The following is an 18,495-nucleotide window of genomic DNA, read 5'->3' on the forward strand; positions in this document are numbered from 1 at the left end:
ATATCTTCAGACCACAGATGGAGAACCTGCAGCCCTCCAAATGTTGCTGCACCACAGTTCCCATCATCCATGACCATTGACCATGCTGGCTGGGGCTGATGGGAGTTGTAGTCCAACAACATCTGGATGGCAGCAAGTTCCCCATCCCTGTTTTAAATTTTTGGAGTTCGCTGAGAGCTCTAAATAAGAATAGGTTAGTCATCTGGTGGTTGAGGAGAGATTGCCAAAGTGAGGGCTCTTCCAGACAATCTGCTCATTCATTCCTTCATTCATCCTGATTTGATTGCACAAAGCTTAGAGTTTGATCTATAGCAAACAAACATTCTGATTTGCTTATATCACAATGATGGTTCATCCTTCATTGTTTGCAGGACATTTACATGTCTTTCTGTTAATCATTCATAAATCCCACACTTTTCAGTCCATCGCTTTGTCACTTTCCAAACTGGAAAACGATGTTTCCTTAATTGAAATAAGTGGATTTGCTGTTTTGGGGCAACAGAATGCTTTAATCCACTTTACTTGTGGACGTTTCAGTACAGTAGTACCTCGTGTTACGGATGGGATCCATTCCGGAGGCCTTCTCATAACGTGAAATGCCCGCAACTCGAAGCGCTGCATCTGCACAGGCGTGAAGCGCGATTTGTTACTTCTGTGCATGCATGAAGCACAATTTAGCACTTCTGCACATGCGTGAGCAGCGAAACCCAGAAGTAACCCATTCCAGTACTTCCAGGTTGCGTGGGACATAACGCAAAAAGACGCAACATGAAGCGGCCGCAACACGAGGTATGACTGGACTCTATATGATTGAATTTGTTCCACAAACAGTCTGGAGCAGGCTTCCTCAACCTCGGCCCTCCAGAAGTTTTGAGACTACAATTCCCAGCATCCCTGACCACTGATCCTGCTAGCTAGGGATCATGGGAGTTGTAGGCCAAAAACATCTGGAAGGCCGAGGTTGAGGAAGCCTGTTCTGGAGGATTCTAGCTGGGGATGCAGGTAATGAGTAACCTGCATATACTTGTAATTATAAAGAAAACCTTTATTAATGAAGTGCCCTCTTCACAAAAGCAATGCCTGAGCACCACGATAACAGGAGTCAACATTGCGAGTTTGTAGAGGTGCTCAAATGACAAAGCAATGGGAAGCTCCAGGAAATGTATGCTTGATTCTGAATTCCGCTAGTGACTTGAATTGTTTCATACAGAAGTTAGACTTCCCGCATAAACTTGCCCATAGACCAAGATTATATTCAGAATCAGTCTCCAGAGGTTAAGTAATGGTTGTAGAACAGTGAGCCAACCATACCATTAGGCAGAGTGAGGCAGCTGCCTCAGGCGGATGATTTTCGAGTGTTGTGAAAGGGCACCAAATTGTTACTTGCTTAATTTATTACTGTTGTATTTTTACTACAAGGGAAATATTATCAAAAAACAAGCAAACCTTGGCTGGCCTTCAGTAGTGTGCACCTGAAGGAGAAACCATTTATATAGTAAAGCACCCTGTCATCTTTGGGTGAAGGGTGGTATAGAAATTAAACAAACAAACAAACAAACAAACAAACAAACAAACAAACAAACAAACAAACTGCTCACTCCAGCCATGGAAACAAAGTCTCCAGGTTTATCTTCTACATAGGGAGCATACACACCATACTTTAAAGTACATCTCTCCCCCCACACACACACCCAAAAAGAACCCTGGGAACTGTAGTTTTTAAGGGATGCTGCAAGTTGCAGCTCTGTGGGGGTAAACTACAGTTTCCAGGATTTTTTGGGGGGCGGGGAGGGAATGTGCTTTAAATGTATGGTGTGTACACAACCCTCCTCTTGCATCTCTTCTGGTACCGGGCAAAGATTATTTCTTTCTCTCAGGTCATTTCAACTCTAGGAAATCTTTCAGGTTTTATTCTGCTACCTGGTTTTGCCTTTTTTTCTCTTAATTGCCTTGCTGTTTTACACACAAACCTGTTTGAAATTATACACTGAACAATTTTTTATGGTTTCCTAGTTTACCCATTTATTAATGCTTGGGAAATCCTAGAAACATACTAGGCAAGGGGTCTGTCACTCTCGCACCTCTGGGTTGCTGCACAGCATTGCCTGTAGAAAACTAATTTATTTTATCCTATTCTCTGCACTCAAATTGTCAAGATGAGGTTCTTCCTTTTAAATTATAGTTAAGGGCTCTCTTCTTTCATGGAGTGCAATGTGACTTGAATCATTTTGTGATTTTCTCTCGGGAGATGGAAAGGTATTTCAGAATGCATCTGAAGAGAGCGTAATGAGCCTTACTACCCATGGATGTCTATTTGAAGAGCTGGAATACTAGGGATTTGCTTTAAAATAGCAAATTAAAAGTTTGCCTGGCTGGCCCTCTCTCTCCGCAAAGGATCTTAGCCTTGGTTCAGGTGTTCACCTCTGTGCATTCTCAGAATGCATGGAAGGAGGGGACTAGAGCTGCAGGAACTTGGTCCATCTCCAAAATCCCCATCCTTGATGGCTCCAGATCTGACTTTCATGCATTGAATTGGAAAGTTTGAAAGGGGGACTCTGAGAATTTCACAGAAAGTGTTTAGAATTTTCTGTAGGTTTGGGAACTCTGATCATGTAGGGTTTCCAGTCATGTGCAACATTCTATACATGTCCTGATGAACCCTTCACGGTCAACACAGGAAAGCTACAGCCGGTGAGGAAGGAGGCATCATGGGTAAGGCTAGCATGTGAAGTCCCATTGGTACCACCATGTGTTCTCAGGCCAGTGCACTCCGAATTCATGTTGGAAGGAGGGCAATAACTTTGAAAGGGGGCATTTTTCCAGTGGCTAGCCCACTGAATTAAAAACTGCAACAGATGGGTTCACATCTCAACTTTGAATAAAAAAAAAAGTTAAAGGTAAAGGGACCCCTGACAATTAAGTCCAGTCACGAACGACTCTGGAGTTGCGGTGCTCATCTCGCTTTACTGGCCGAGGGAGCCGGCATTTGTCCGCAGACAGTTTTTCTGGGTCATGTGGCCAGCATGACTAAGCTGCTTCTGGCGAAACCAGAGCACCGCACGGAAACACCGTTTACCTTCCCACCGGAGCGGTACCTATTTATCTACTTGCACTTTGATGTGCTTTTGAACTGCTGGGTTGGCAGGAGCTGCGACCGAACAACGGGAGCTCACCCCGTCGCTGACCTCCTGATCAGCAAGTCCATGGCTCAGTGGTTTACACCACAGTGCCACCCGTGTCCCAACTTTGAATATAGTGGGCCACTAAAATACTTCTCAGCTCTTACCTAGGTAGGTAAAGGTAAAGGTAAAGGACCTCTGGATGGTTAAGTCCAGTCAAAGGCTATGGGGTTGTGGCGCTCATCTTACTTCAGGATGAGGGAGCCAGCGTTTGTCCACAGACAGCTTTCCAGGTCATGTGGCCAGCAGGACTAAACCACTGCAGTGGAATACTGTGATGGAAATCAGAGTGCATGGAAACGCCATTTACCTTCCCGCTGCAGCAGTAACTCTTTATCTACTTGCACTGTTCTGCTTTCAAACTGCTGGGTTGGCAGGAGCTGGGGCAGAGCATCAGGAGCTCACCCTGTCACGGGGATTTGAACTGCCAACCTTCTGATCGGCAAGTCCAAGAGGCTCTGTGGTTTAGACCACAGCACCACCCACACCCCCTACCTACCTACCTACGCCATCACAGGTGTAGTGCACGGAACAGATAAGGTATTAGAAATACCTGCTAGAATAGTGGCTAGCCTGTTAGGACCATCAAACAAATGGAGACATTCCTACTCTCTCCTTTTCCTATCTAAATGCACATATAAGGTGAGGTCCGGTCCTGGCAATGTAGGCTACTGTGCATCCACGCCTGCCCAGTGACGTTGTGGATAGGCATGTACCAATATTGTAGTGACCACTTCCTTTTTCATTCAGCTGGAGCATGTGCAGAGAGGAAAAGACATGGATAACCTAATCAAGGGATGGGGTGTCTGTAAGCAAACCCAGGCTTGTGGACGGCAGAATCTAGAATCAATCTAGATTGAAAGCAGCATGTTGGATTCTGCATTGAGAAAACACTACTTCTTAGTGCTACAAAGGAGTTAAGTGCGTACACAGGCTATATCTATGCAAGTCTCTCTCATAATCATGGAGTCTACAAAGCAAATGTCCCAACACAGAAAATGAGTCACTGCTGGGTAGACTTTGCAGACCACCTATTAGGCAATTTAAGTAGTGGATCAAACACTTTCAGTCTTAAAACTATCTAGCATCCACATTTGGTTAGCTAATAGCTATGCCTTCTATTTCATCAAAGTTACAAAGACTTTTCTCTTAAGTACAACAACAGAAAAACCTGTGGTGGATGGAGGGTTCTGCAGATGAGACAGCTGCAGACAGATGGCTTATGAGCTTTATGGTTGATGCTGCCAAGATGTTAATTCTGTGAGACCACAACAAATAACACTGAGGGAGGTATTTTAAGGCAGGCATGGTTTTTTGGGTGGTTCCCCCCCCCACTTCTTCTTCCATGACGAACATGGATTCCTCCCAAATAAGATATAAGGGTGGGAGTCAAAGGAAGATATGCTTGGCAATGTCAAAGGTGAGAAGAAAGATGTCTGTGAAAAGACGTTCAGATCTGAGGAGTAGGAAGTGGGCGGGCACAGTTTCAATCACAGAACATCCAATCAGAAATGGTCAAGGCAACAGCTGGAGGTCAAAACGTAAATCTGCAGATATGCCTGCATGCACGCCGTACATTTAAAGCACATTATTTCTCTCAGCTGGTTAAGGGTGCTGGGAATTGTAGCTCTATGAGGTGGACACTCTCCAGCAGTTAGCAGCTGGACAGCAGACTGAGCAGGCAAACAGGTTATCCTTTGCACGCAAGGGTGGCTTTCCCTCTGAAATTTTGCCTGCATTTGCATCTATACGTACAAATCATCATATGAAAAATCTATGCAAATGTGTGCCATAGGCTTAAGCCCTGAGTTCTTTAAGCAGGGTCCTGGCAGCCTTGCTGAGGTGCAGAGAAGGCAAGCAGCCTATGTCAGAGGTGTAGAACATCTTGATTTAACCCCCCCCCCAAAAAAAATTGACATCAGGACAAAACAAAAAACAGGAGGATGTGGTGTGTGTGTGTGAGAGAGAGAGAGAGAGAGAGAGAGACAGAGACAGAGACAGAGACAGAGACAGAGACAGACAGACAGAGAGAAGCAGGCCTCTCCAATAACGTTCTAATTTATCTCTACTAACTGTCATACTTCTCGATAAACTACCCAAGGGCTTCAAATATCTCTTTCTCATTTTTCGATTACTCAGCACAGAACAACATTGTCCAATCCCTCTACGGCATATGGCTTGGGCTTATTTTAAAATAGTAAACAGAAAGGGGGGGGGATCACACAATTCCTGTGTTATAGAGCTTCCTTCCAGGAGAATTGGTTCCAAGAATGACAGCCACAAATAGAGTGATCCTGAGACACTCCCAAAGTCCAGCTGAGGCACATGGCAATATGTGTGGGGTGATGGGAGAAGGAAAATTGAGGACAGAAAGGAAATCAGCCCCTAACAGCTTATGCCACACATTTAATCAATCCGTTCTCACTGTTTGCCTTCTCATTATTTTAGTGCCACCCCCTCCTTTTTCTCCCAGGAAGGAAAGAAAAACAGCCCATAGTGGGAACGAATAAGTCTCATGAATTTAGCTTAGCTGTGATTAGTAGCGTCACAGAAGGCTGCGCAGACACCATGCATCACTGGCACAGGAAGAGGAGTGTGGGGGGAGCGCACCGACCCCAGCAGCATGATCCCGGCAGGGTGCCATTGCGACTGCCCCTCCCACCCGCGCTGGGCGCCCCGCCCCCACAGGCAGCACGCCACACCCCCAGGATGTGCTCCACGCCCCCAGGACAAGCGCCAGCCCTGCCCCCGCCTGCTCTCCACCACTGCCATGCATTGCAGCCAATTGCCAATGGGCACTTGACATGGTGCGGCACAGTAGTGCAGGCAATCTGCTGCACCTATTGCTGCACCCGCATGCAGCTGAGCTCCAAATGTATGTATTTCTGCATCCCTGGGAACCCCCTAAGTACCACTCCTTTATTTTTGAGTTGCCTGGCTTCACTTCCGGACTGAAAAGCACTTGAGTTTGCTCTTGAAAAGAAATACATGAATCTTAACCAGTAGAACAGTCACTCCCATCTGCAGCCAGATAGTATTCAAAGAGGCTATTAGAAAAGTAAGCTGGTTTTTTTTTTTAAAAAATCCAATTTAAACCCCCATAATTGCAGACGGAGAAGAACATGGATCACAATCTGAAATCCTGGTATTATTTGCCATTGTCGGGTTTTTCATATATTACTTAGCAAATGCTGTGGTTCTTCACAACATTGAATTTATCCAATTCTTTGTAGATTGCTTCACTTTGCACTGGTTCCAGGAAAATGGAATCTGTGATATGAGCTTGCTGAATGCCTCTAGATTATCGCTGCAAGCTGCAACCAGTTTAATGGAGTACTGTGCTGGAAGTGTCTTTTAAAACAGAAAACAAAACAAAAAAACCCCACCCACCATCAATTAATGAGAGAAGAAATTGCATTCAAAAATTATTGTTATGAATTTGGGAGCAGGGTGGAAGAAGGCTGTATGTGAGCTCCTTCTAGGCTAGCTTCCTGTGTTGAGGCGATAGCCTGGGTGATGGGCCATTAAGGGAAACAAAGGAAAGGGACAAGGCAGAAGGATGAGGCAGAGTTTAGAGCTGAGATTCAGTGACAGTGACCCTAGAAGTAAAGAAGCAAGCTGGAGAGAGAGTCAGAGAAACTTTTGAGAGCAATGTTTGATTTGAATCCAGTGCTGTGCTTATGGAGGAGGCAAGACCATCTTGGGGTATAATGCTGGAAACCCCTCCATTGTAGGCTCGGGTTGCATATACAGTCATACCTCAGGTTAAAGTTGCTTCGGCTTAAATCTTTTACCAGGTTACTTCCGGGTTTCACCACTTATGCATGCGCAGACGCTCAAAATGACATCACGCGCATGCACAGAAGCGGTGAATCGCAACCCGTGCATGCGCAGACGCGGGTTGCGTTCTGCTCAGGATGCAAACGGGGCTCCGGAATGGATCCCGTTCGCATCCAGAGGTACAACTGTATGTGTAAACAAACCATATATCATAAAGACACCTTTCCATGAACCCTGGGTGAGTGCCTTGAACCCCTGGAATCTTGCACCACGCAGTGGCGTGCAACATTATTAAAGGGGAGAAAAAATGTTGGCAAAGTTCTCGTGACTGGGGTTCAGGCTATTTGTTTCCCTTTCCTTGCTTTTTTAGGCAGCTGAAGGGAGTTTGTGATGAGTTTCCTTTATTTCACCCTACAAAGTATCTCGCCAGTGGTCTGCACTCGGCAGCCTTCCTTGGTGCCACAGTTTAATTGAAAACCCTGAGCAAGACACATCAGGAGAGAGGCATGAGACATCTTCAGTTCAGGAAGCACAGAGTGGCTGTGAAGTCCTAAAGCATGGGTAGGCAAACTAAGGCCCAGGGGACGGATCTGGCCCAATCGCTTCTAAATCCAGCCCACAGACGGTCCGGGAATCAGCATGTTTTTACATGAGTATAATGTGTCCTTTTATTTAAAATGCATCTCTGGGTTATTTGTGGGGCATAGGAATCCGTTCATTTCCCCCCAAAAATATAGTCCGGCCCCCCAAAAGCTCTGAGGGACAGTGGACCGGCCCCCTGCTGAAAATGTTTGCTGACCCCTGTCCTAAAGAAATGTTTGCAATCATTTACCTATTGATCAGTTGTTTACACAGCTGAAAAGGTTCAAATAGTTTGTATCCCTGATAGAGATTAATTTAGGTTAAACAGTAGCCTAGTTTATCAGATAGATTAGCTCCCCTAATAAGCAAAGTAATCATAATACCTGCATCAACTATGTCCCATTGACTCATGGAAACCTGATAGTGAGACCTTGGATAGTCAAGATCCAGCTTTGCTGTCGCAGTTCAGATTAAAATGTATTAATCATCAGTGGTTCTTTTGACCCCATGTAGACCCATCTGACTACTGTAATTCGCTCTACGTGGGGCTGCCCTTGAAACTGTCCCATAAACTCCAGCAGGTGCAGAATGCTGCAGCGAGGCTCCTCACGGGGTCCCTGCCATGGGAGCATATTCACCCAGTGCTTTACCAGTTGCACTGGCTCCCGCTGGAGTATCGGGTCAGGTTTAAGGTGCTGGTTTTGACCTTTAAAGCCCTTTGTATTTACGGGACCACCTCTCCTGGTATGTCCCGCAGAGGACCTTAAGATCCATGAATAATCATAGTTTAGAGGTCCCAGGTCCTCCACCAGGGCCAGGGCCTTCTCAGTGATGGCTCCGACCTGGTGGAATGCTCTGTCCCATGAGACCAGGGCCCTGCAGGATTTAACTTCCTTCCGCAGGGCCTGTAAGATGGAACTATTCCACCTGGCTTTCAATTTGAACTTAGTCTGATCTTTTATTCCCCTTCCTTCCCTCCCCCTCCCCTTTTTATGAAGATAACCCGCTCTGGGATCCCACAGCTAATTCTCCCCTGGTTTCCTCACTGGCCCAAATAGGACTAATTTAGCCAGCTAGCCCTGGTGATCATCTAATATTTATTGGATGGATTTCCCCCCTAAATTGATTTTTTATTTTATTGTTATTCATGTTTTATACCGTATTTTATGCTGTTTTTCTGTAGCATCAATTAAGTGTTTTAAATTTGTTGTTAGCCACCCTGAGCCCAGTTTTCTGAACCGGGAAGGGCGGGGTATAAATAAAAATTTATTATTATTATTGATTAACATGGATATAAAACTTCTGTGTGGTATAAAAATGGACATTTGGCAACATCATCAGCTCTGCTTGGAGTTGTGTGTTTCTAGTGACATCTCATCACAAGGTTCTGTATTTGCTGAAGTCTGTTCAGAGTATGTGCCATCCCTATCCATATTATACAAAATGTGTAGCGTTTTGAATTTTCTTTAATAAATTACAGGTGCAAAGAGTGGAAGAATGGGCTCTAGGTTCTTCAAGTGACCACAGCAAGCAGGGAGGAGAGTTTTATCTCTTCCTTCCCAAATTCCACAAAAAAACTTCTCAAACCTACAGCTTTAGAGATAGCTCTCATTGGCACCAATTAATAAAATGAACAAATGATCTGAAGACATAGCTGTATGTATGGTACTCAATTTGTGACCCTGTACCCTGTGCTAACCTGATGTTTCTCAAGCCACACCAAACTAATCCATTTACTTTTTGTGTGTGAAGAAAGCACCAACTCCTGATTTAGAGAAAGCTCCACCCTGTTAGTTCCTAGCAATCCCTTGTCTCCAGTATGACCGCCTCTCCCCATATGAACCAACCCACACCCTCAGATCATCCTCTGAGGCCCTTCTTTGTGTGCCTCCTCAACTAAATAAGATCTTATAGATGTATTGTGCTGCACTCTATTGTACAGCAGCTTGAGAGGGTTTTCACAGCCTAGAAACATTCTAAATAAATAAACCATATCTCAGTTTTAAAAGCAGTTTGCTATATTGAATGGGAGTGGAAGGTGGGGAAGGCAGTCATTCAAGAAATGCAAACCCAGAGCCCATTTTATTCATATCCCCAAGATACATTACTTTCAGGAAAACAAGTTGAAATGTTACAATAAAAAGAAAAAAAAGCTTTGTAAATCTTACCTGATTTTATACAGTCTGAAGTTTTGCAAACACCATCTGGGGGGGGGGGGATAAACACATTTATATTGTTATTAAAACCCTTAATAAACTTTAAAAAGCTCTTAACAACTTGGGACCAGTTTACCTAACAGATTGCCTTACCCGATACTTGGCCATTTGACCACTTCAATTAGCAGAGTTGGCACTATTGCCGATTCGATTGGCACTTGGATTGGCAGAATTGGTGCCACAGAATACCTGTTTCGCATTTGTAAGAACCTGATTGTTTAGTGTAGCAGCACCTGCACTTTGGCAACTCCCAGCCTATTGATATCAACCAGACTGTATTATTTTCAGTGCCTGCTAGAGACGTTCTAGATTAGACAAGCCTACCCAGATGCTTAGAAATGCTGGTACGAATTTCAATCTGTTTTAGTATTTTAACCTCTTGCATGTTTAAAAGTACTGTTGTATCCCCCCCCCCCATTTTATGGTTTTCTCTTCTGGGGGTGTCATGGAGTGCCCAGGGACAGGCAGTCAGGTTGTGTATCCAGAGCAGTGACCAGAGGAGAAATGACCACTGGGAGGAACACAGAGAGAAGAAATGTCCTGGTGCTTCTGCATCAGCACAACAGGACGCCTTCATCTGCCCCAGCTGCAACAAAACATGTCTCTCCTGCATCGGCTTCTACCGCCACAGCAGGCACTGCAACCCTCGAACAGTTTGACCTCACCCCCAAAGGCACACTCCTCCATTGTCTCTGGAGACAGATGGACGGCAGCTCCACCTTGGGAGGGCAACTGCCTTCATAGATGGTGATTTAGAAGGCAGTTAATAAACCAATGCCAATAATAATAATAGGAATAGTAACAACAACAACAACAACAACAACACATTAACTAACTCCCCTTCACCATAAGGTCCCAGGACAGGCCACAACAATTTTAAAATAACAATATTAAAACAGTTTATGCATTTGGGACAAGCAATTTACAAGGAAAGGGAATGGAAAACATCTTAGGAAAATGTGGCTCGGGTGTCCCAAAGTCTTGAGCTTCATTTTGCTTGGCGTAACCTTGAACATTTCCTAAATTATGGTAAATTGTTGATTTTTGTTTTGTTTTGTTTTAGTACGAGAAAAAAAGAGAGATGGAAACCTGAATGAATTCTGCTGCTGATTCCATCTGGTCTTGTGGGTTACAAATTGAGATTTGAATAGAAACTGCAAAAAGGGAATCACTTTGACATATGCAGTAGTAAAAGCAGAAATGATCATGTAAGACTGAGCTTTGGTTTTACTAATTGTGTACATTTTTGATGATCATTTATGGCTTTCACGGGAAGAGCTGCTGTTCTTTTTTTTAACAGCTCTGTGTGCAGGATGGAGAGTTTGGAGTGTTTGGGATGGACAGGTAAGGTCCACTGGGTTGAGAATGTCCCTGGACATGTTCCTTAGTAGCCAGTGACAAAGTTGCCAGACATGCCTTCTGTTAGGGAAATTACAGCTAAATGGCCATGGGGGGCTAGGAGGTGACTGGAGAAAATGAGTCATCCTTATTCCACTCTCCCTCTATCTATGAGGAAGTGGCAATCGAGGTGTGAGTGGAAAGCAACAGAGACCAGGCAGAGCTTCAAAGAAACATATAATGTAAGAGTTGGACGGGACCCTGAGGGCTCTGCAATCTTGCTCACAGTGGGTGGGCTCAAACCACCAACCTTCTAGTTAACTGCATCACTGGGGAATGCTTTTGAGTGAGTAACAGAGAAAGAGAGAGAGAGGCAAGGACATCCCATGCTCTGGGACATACTGTTTGTGTGTATTGTCTCTCTATGATGATCTGATATTGGGCAATGAGTTTTCCTGATGGAATGCATAAAGAGAGGGCCACCATCTATGATCAACTCGTATATTTGCAAATATACAAATACAACATGAATACTTGTTACAATGTGGCATAAGCCTCCAGTGACTCCTTCCGAAGGAAGCTTATCAGTGCTTGGAAAAATAGGACAAGCATGCAAGTCAGCAAATTCATTTTCTACAATGCTGTCCAGGGTTGTAAAGACTGCAGAGAGAATAATTGGGTGCACTCTTCCCACCTTAGATCAAATCTATGCTGTCAGGTGCCATAAGAAAGCGGCAGAGATAGCGTGGGATAGTACGCATCCTGGAAATGATCTCTTTCAGCTTCTGCCTTCTGGAAGAAGGTATAGGGTTATAAAAGCCAGGACTAGCCACCTGAGAAACAGTTTCTACGCAAATGCAATTCTGGTTCTAAACGCAGCATAAGGGGTCTCTATAGTATAGTGTATTTTAAAATGGGGTTTCAGAGTTGTTAGGGGTTTTTGAATGTTTTATGTAGTTTTTCAATTTCATTGCTCTGCATGGGACAATGACAATAAAGATATCGTGTATGTGTATGTGTATATATATATATATATATATATATATATATATATATATATACCTTTTAGGCTGATCACGGGCTCCTGAAACGATCTCAGAGAAGCCAGTCCCAAACAAAGGTTTGTCGAACCGTTTTAGGCATATACTTATTACACAAAAAGCACAACACAGCTTTTTAAAGTCAACTTGCTTCCCCCAAAAAAGGGCATCGGCTCCTTCTAAATACAGAAGCTAAAACATCCAGCAACATCCCAGCTAACAAGTTCAGATGTACTTAAAAGCATCTTACCAGGGTATTTTAATCAACCCCTTTTCAAGGTGATGAAATTTTGTGTTTTTTGCTCTCCCCCCCCTTGAACTTCAAGTTCTTAAAAGAACTTTTGCCATAAAAGTAGTAGCTTGAGTCACTTCTACTCACCATCATAGGTTGCATACAGAATGATCATGGTGATAGCTATGATAGCAAGGAGAGCAACGACAACGGCAAGCCCGATTTCCAGAGCACTCCATCGCAGTTTTTTCTTTTCTTTTGCAAGGTTCATTTCAGTTATATCCATCTGACTTTCTGACTTGCCCATAACCTAGAGTCTGGGACGAAGAAAGAGAACAAAGAGCAGTGACTGAAATGCTTAAAGCATGGAAACTTCCAAGTTCCTTTTACCTAAGACCCTTTTTTTGTTCCAGTAGGGAAGAGGAAGTATTGGTGTTTTTTTAAAGAAGAAAAGTTAAAATACATCGGTTAGTCACGACGGCAAAAAAAAAATGACAGTCCAATTGACATTTTGCCACTTACAATCCACAGAACAATGTCGTCCTTACACACACGAAGAACAGCTAAAAAAGGGAATGAAAACAAAGGAACACTTGCTTTTATTGCTAACATATCTACTTTAATAGCACTCCTCTGCCACAAGAGTTCACAGGCAAGCGAAATGCAGCCCTTACTCACTGAATAAAAATTAACCTAACCTTTCAATCTTTGATCCTTTGCCAATGATCAAAAGTTTTCCATTTTGCCTCTCTGGCATTTTTCAAGTCATTTCAACAATTAATGACTGAAGAATTTATGACTCCTAAAGTAACCGAGGGAGGGAACATCTTCTTCCCTCTGAACTCGAGTCTGGCAAATGGCATTGTATGGGTGGGTGGGAGCAAACGTCCAACACTGCAGGGCCAGCGGCATACCCTCCAAGTGTCCTGATTTTCCAGGGACAGTCCTGGAATTATGAAACCATCCTGGCTTCTGATTTAATCCTAGAGTGTCCCCATTTCCCCTGCTGGTGTTGCTGGGAGGAGGCCGAACTAGTGCTTGCCCTGAGCGGCAGCAATAGCAAGGAAGCATCCCATTCTCTCTCCATGGTTGCCACTGCTGGCCTCCTCCCTTTGGGCAGCTCACAGCGGCTGCTGGAGAGTGGGCAAGGAGGAAGAGAGGCTGCAGCCACTGCGACCCAGCTCCATGTGATGCACTGGCTCTGAGGGGCAGGGAAAGTGCTGAGCCACCCTGGCCAGGGAAGAAAACGGGAGCAGAGCAGAGCAGAGCACAAAGAGACTTGACTTTTTGCTTTGTGCGTCCGCGTCTAATCTTGCCCATTTCCAACATTTTGTGATGGCCTGGGACTCGGGCACAGACTCAGAACCAGAGGAGACTCAGTCTGCACCAGATCCTTTGCTTCAGGCATCATCTGAACCAAGTCTGGGGCCTGATCCTGAAGAGTCCCAGTCTGCACAGGTTCCCCTGCAACAGACACCAGCTGGGCCGAGTCAGGGGCCTGAGCCTGCCCTGGCTCCAGATGCGGGGATTACCTCATTGCCTTCAGCTGGGCCATCACTTACAGCTGCTCCACTACTGGTTTGGTCAGGGGAGGCTGAGGTGGCCCCTGGGTCTCGTAACCCACTGACGTCTCCCGAGCTGCAGAGACTAAGGTCTGAAAGAAGGAGAGATCTGAGTACTCGCAGGAGGAGTGCTTGCCTTCGGGTGAAACAGGGAGGTGAGTCACCAGGGGATCAGGACCAGCCGCTACCCCAACAAAGATAAAAGGCTGTTGGACCCTGCCCCAGGTTGTGGGAGTAACATTGCTGTATGCTAGATCCTGCCCCTGTCCTTGTCTGGTATCCTGCCTTGGCCCTGTCAGACAGACTCCTAACGGAACCTTCGGATTCTGGACCGGTCCTGGACTGCATTTCATGGGTTACCCCTGGGACCAGCACGCATTTATTTATTGGCATGTGTTTTACTTTTTGTAACTCTACCAAAGAATAATCAGATAAAATTGGGACTGAGGTGTTTTCTCAGGACGGTGGAGGGTGTGTGTGCTGTGTCCCATTGGTGAAGTGGTAAATGGTGGAGACCACCTCCCCCTCCTGAACCTTCCAGAGAAGAGGAAAGCAGTATAGATTTACAGAAGTGGTTTGAGGAAGGTCGTGGCTCAGAGGCAGACAAAGAGCAGAGTTGGGAAATAATGGGAAAGGAATTGAGGGAAGCAGAGCCTGAGCAGCTGTCTGACATGTTATCACTAGAAAACATTCCAGTCCCCTCTTCTCCCAGAATCTGGCGGGCATTGAAAGTAGGAGAGCAAAGGGCTTGTAGGCAAATGGCCCTGAGCGGCCACCGTAAGGTGGCTGGTGTTGATTTACTCAGAGCAACACCATTACTCCAAGAGGCAGCATTTCTCAGCCTCTCTCTGTGAATATTGAATAAAATACATTGGTCAGAGCTTCTTTGTCTGTCTGTTCCTGGCCACCTGCCCTGGGGGGGATCAGATTTCCTGGCGCCTGACAGTGTGCAAAAATGGGGGGGGGGGTCAAGGAGGGTCAGTTGCTGAGGAGTGAGAAATGTCCCTATTTTCATTTAAGGAGTGTTGGAGGGTATGCAGCAGAGAACCCCCAAATCTGCTGTCATATGGACACCCTTCGTTCTACACGTTGCTAAAGCAATGCCTCCACTGATGCCATCACAAAAACACAAGCTTCACTGGGGCGATGTGCACTCATGAGGAAGACTGACTAGTCAGGCTTCCTACGATGCATGGGCCTCACAGCAGATTCATCTGAATATGTAGAACAGACAACACTCCAGTGCTGCTTGTTATTGTTGAGGTCAGTTGCATTGTAAACTTTTGAATGGACAAAGCAATAAATGCATCTATATTATATATGAGTTTAGGGTGGGGGGAAATAGGCTGTACACAGAGAACCTCCTAACCCCCCAGATCTAGCAAGTGTTACAATATAAGCTTCCTGTTGCTACTAAGCAGCAGGAGGCAGTGGAAGACAGGAGTGCCTGGTGTGCTCTGGTTCATGGGGTCACGAAGAGTCGGACACAACTAAATGGCTAAACAACAACAAAGCTTCCTGTTGAGGTGATCACCTGGGTGATGAGCCATTAAGGGAACAAAGGAAGTGGATCTGTGGGAAATGGCAAATGGGAGGGTAGCCTGATACAGTGTTACCTTGGGTTACAAAGCTTCAGGTTACAGACTCCGCTAACCCGGAAGTAGTACCTTAGGTTAAGAACTTTACTTCAGGATGAGAACAGAAATCACACGGCGGCGGCAAGCCCCATTAGCTAAAGTGGTACCTCAGGTTAAGAACAGTTTCAGGTTAAGAACGGACCTCCAGAACGAATTAAGTTCTTAACCAGAGGTACCACTGTAGTTAGAAAAAGGCAAAGGCAAAAACAGAGTTGTAGTGAGGTGAGCCAGAAGATATACAGCAAATTGGAGAGAGAACATTGCTTGATTTCTGTTTGACTCCAAAGCTGTGGCTATGGGAGAAATAAGGCCCTCTTGGGGTGATAATGCTGTGAACCCCTCCAACGCTCAGGTTGTCTATATGTGTAAATAAAAAATATATCATAAAGACACCACAGTCTTTGCTGTGCCCTCATTCCCAAAGGAAACATGAACTTGGGGTAAGCGCCTTGAACCCCTGAAATCTCGTAGCACTTGGAGATTGGGGTGGCGTGCAACACTACACACACACACACACACACACACAAAAGCACACTGAAAATGATGAATGTGCGAAAAATAAGGGAGAAGAAAATTAAAAGCAATAAAACCGGTATCAAAAACATCACTTCAAAATCAGCAACAGCTGAATACAGCAAGAACTGCACCGTCCAGCACTACCCCAAGGTAAATCCTGTTGAATTCAGTGGGGTAAGTGGGACTATGATTGCTTGGAAGAAACAGAAAAGATCTCTGAACTTCTCATGGTGCTCAGCTGGGTATGTTTCCCCCCCTTTGGATTTTGTACTTATCCAAAATAAGCTGCAGAGGCTGCAGTCTTGAGTGAAGGGCCCACTGATAACTGAGGAGAGCAGGGAGAGAAGAGGGAGATTAATGTCGGGCAAGTTTTTGTTGGTTGGTTTGTTGCCAGAGGCATTCAAAATCAATCCTCCTCCACTCCCAAACTGCTTTTTTTTTTTTTGCCATGTGAGGGAAAACATAAGGACTCTCATATCATTTTCTGCTCATCTCTTTGCTGCCCCTGCCATTATCCTAACGTACCTAACGTTTCTGAAAAAACATCATTTCATGCACCGGTCCAGCCTACCCAATGCTACAGCACCTCCAGCTTTTCCTCTCTTCACAACTTGTCCATGCCCTGACTGCTGCTTTAATGTTGCATGGCAATATTTAAAAGCTGGCATTTCTGTTTAACCGTACGGTGATTTTTATGAGCCTTTTCATTGTGTGTGAAATATTCCAGCCACCTGAATGGCTCACGAAAGCTCACATTTTGAAAACGTAATAATTGCCGGCACTCTGAGGGGTCCCGATGAGCGACAGTGGCTTTCGGAGGTCTATGTGCATCGGCTCCCATTCTGTGAAAGCAGGAGGGGGGAGTGCAGTTGAGCAGCGATGCATCACTGGCCTCCCAACATCAGCATCTCTGCTGCTCACTGAGATGGTGTGGGGATGGGATAGGGCAGGGGTGAGTGTGAGTGGAGGCTGCCCTGGCAGAGCAATCAGATTCTCCCTCCAGTGTGCCTGCACAGACCCAATCTCACCACTCCCATGCCCTGCCCCATCCCAGTAAATGACAATTCTGCCACTGTGTCAGAGTCCTGCCTTGCTGAGATGAGCACACACACCCCACCAGACTGTCTTCTACTGGGCATGAGAATTTTTTTAACTTAGGCCCAATTTTGTCCAGTGTGATCTAGTCACATGAATTCAGCCTCAATTATTCCAGGACCAAAACGACCTTGTTACGCATGGTAAATGTATCTTTACGCACATGAGCATTGAGCACCATGCGTCTAAAATTTCGCAGTCTGAAGTAAAGTACTGTCTTGTGACCCCTTCAGGGAAGTGTATAACTTAGTTAAGTCTACAGAATTCTCATAAACAGTGTTCATTTAGTGCAGCCGCTGTTTAGCTAAGGAACTTGGATGAATCAGAAGAGGTGAATCCAATGAAGTCATCCCATCAGCACAATGCGACTCCTTCTCCTCTCTGCATGTATCCCCTGCACCCCCTCAAATCTGCTCCAGAGAGTTGGACAAGGGAGAGGGCACCAGATGCATGTAGGGAGAAGAAGAGAAGTCCCATTGCACAGGTGGAAATCCATGAGCTTACAGGGTGACTTTATTAGACACACACACACCCATTAACTGGTGATAGAAAGCAGGAATGTGATGGGATTCTAAATACCCAGATTCTAGTGACCACATAATATCTAAGAAGGTGAATTGGAACATACAGTATCTGAGTCAAAGTTGGGCCACCCTAATTTGCAATGTATGGATAATCATAGCAACCTGCTTTACAGCAGTTGCTGTCAAGAATGACTGAATGTATGTGAAGCACTTTGCACACCCCAAACAACTGCATAAATCAGCCTTCTCTATGCTGGTGCCCTCTTAGTTTTGGGCTGCAGATCCAATCACTGCTGACCGCTAGCTGGAGCTGATGGGGATTGTGGTCCAATATGTCTGGAAGGCACCAGATTGGAGGAAGCTGACATAAATTCAAAGTGTGATGGGTAAATTATCTAATCACATAACCTCAGATAAGTTTGCCATCAAGGCAGATGTGGGGATCACTTACAAGATCACTGACAATTCAGTTTTTAAAAGGTAGCCCATGTGGTTAGAAGGAAGCAACACCTTTTACATTTTCTTATTTCTCAGTTATGATAAGCCATAACAATAAAATTGCTTCAAAAGGTGCCCTTGAATCTCAACCCAACAGACCAGATGTTCACTTTTAAAATCTCTTCACTGACAAAGTAGCTGAAACTTTAGGCAACTGATCTCCCAGTTAAAGCATGAAGATTTAAGGCTTAAAATGGTTCTTGTGTATGCATACTCACCTGGGAGTAAGCCCCACTGAACTCAAGAACTCGTAAATCTGAGCACACATGTATAGGATTGCATTGCAAGATGGCCGA

At 45.0% G+C, this 18,495-nt stretch overlaps 1 protein-coding gene across 3 annotated transcripts in view; it reads right to left on the reverse strand.

Moving 5' to 3' along the window:
* The window catches only part of MME (membrane metalloendopeptidase), an 82,613-nt gene that overhangs the window by 45,472 nt on the left and 18,646 nt on the right, over nucleotides 1–18,495 (reverse strand). For 2 of the 3 annotated variants that reach the window (XM_083613254.1, XM_083613252.1), the window contains exons 2-3: nucleotides 12,515–12,684; nucleotides 9,710–9,745 (exon numbers count right to left, since the gene is read on the reverse strand). In XM_083613254.1, coding sequence (XP_083469380.1) covers nucleotides 9,710–9,745; nucleotides 12,515–12,674 — 196 coding nt within the window. In that variant the 5' untranslated portion in view covers nucleotides 12,675–12,684. Of the gene's footprint in view, nucleotides 1–9,709; nucleotides 9,746–12,514; nucleotides 12,685–12,889; nucleotides 13,417–18,495 lie in introns of those variants that run through there. The other variant, XM_083613253.1, reaches the window with a different exon arrangement.

Source organism: Podarcis filfolensis (genome assembly GCF_964270895.1).
Source record: "Podarcis filfolensis genome assembly, chromosome: 5".
NCBI classification, from domain to species: Eukaryota; Metazoa; Chordata; class Lepidosauria; order Squamata; family Lacertidae; genus Podarcis; species Podarcis filfolensis.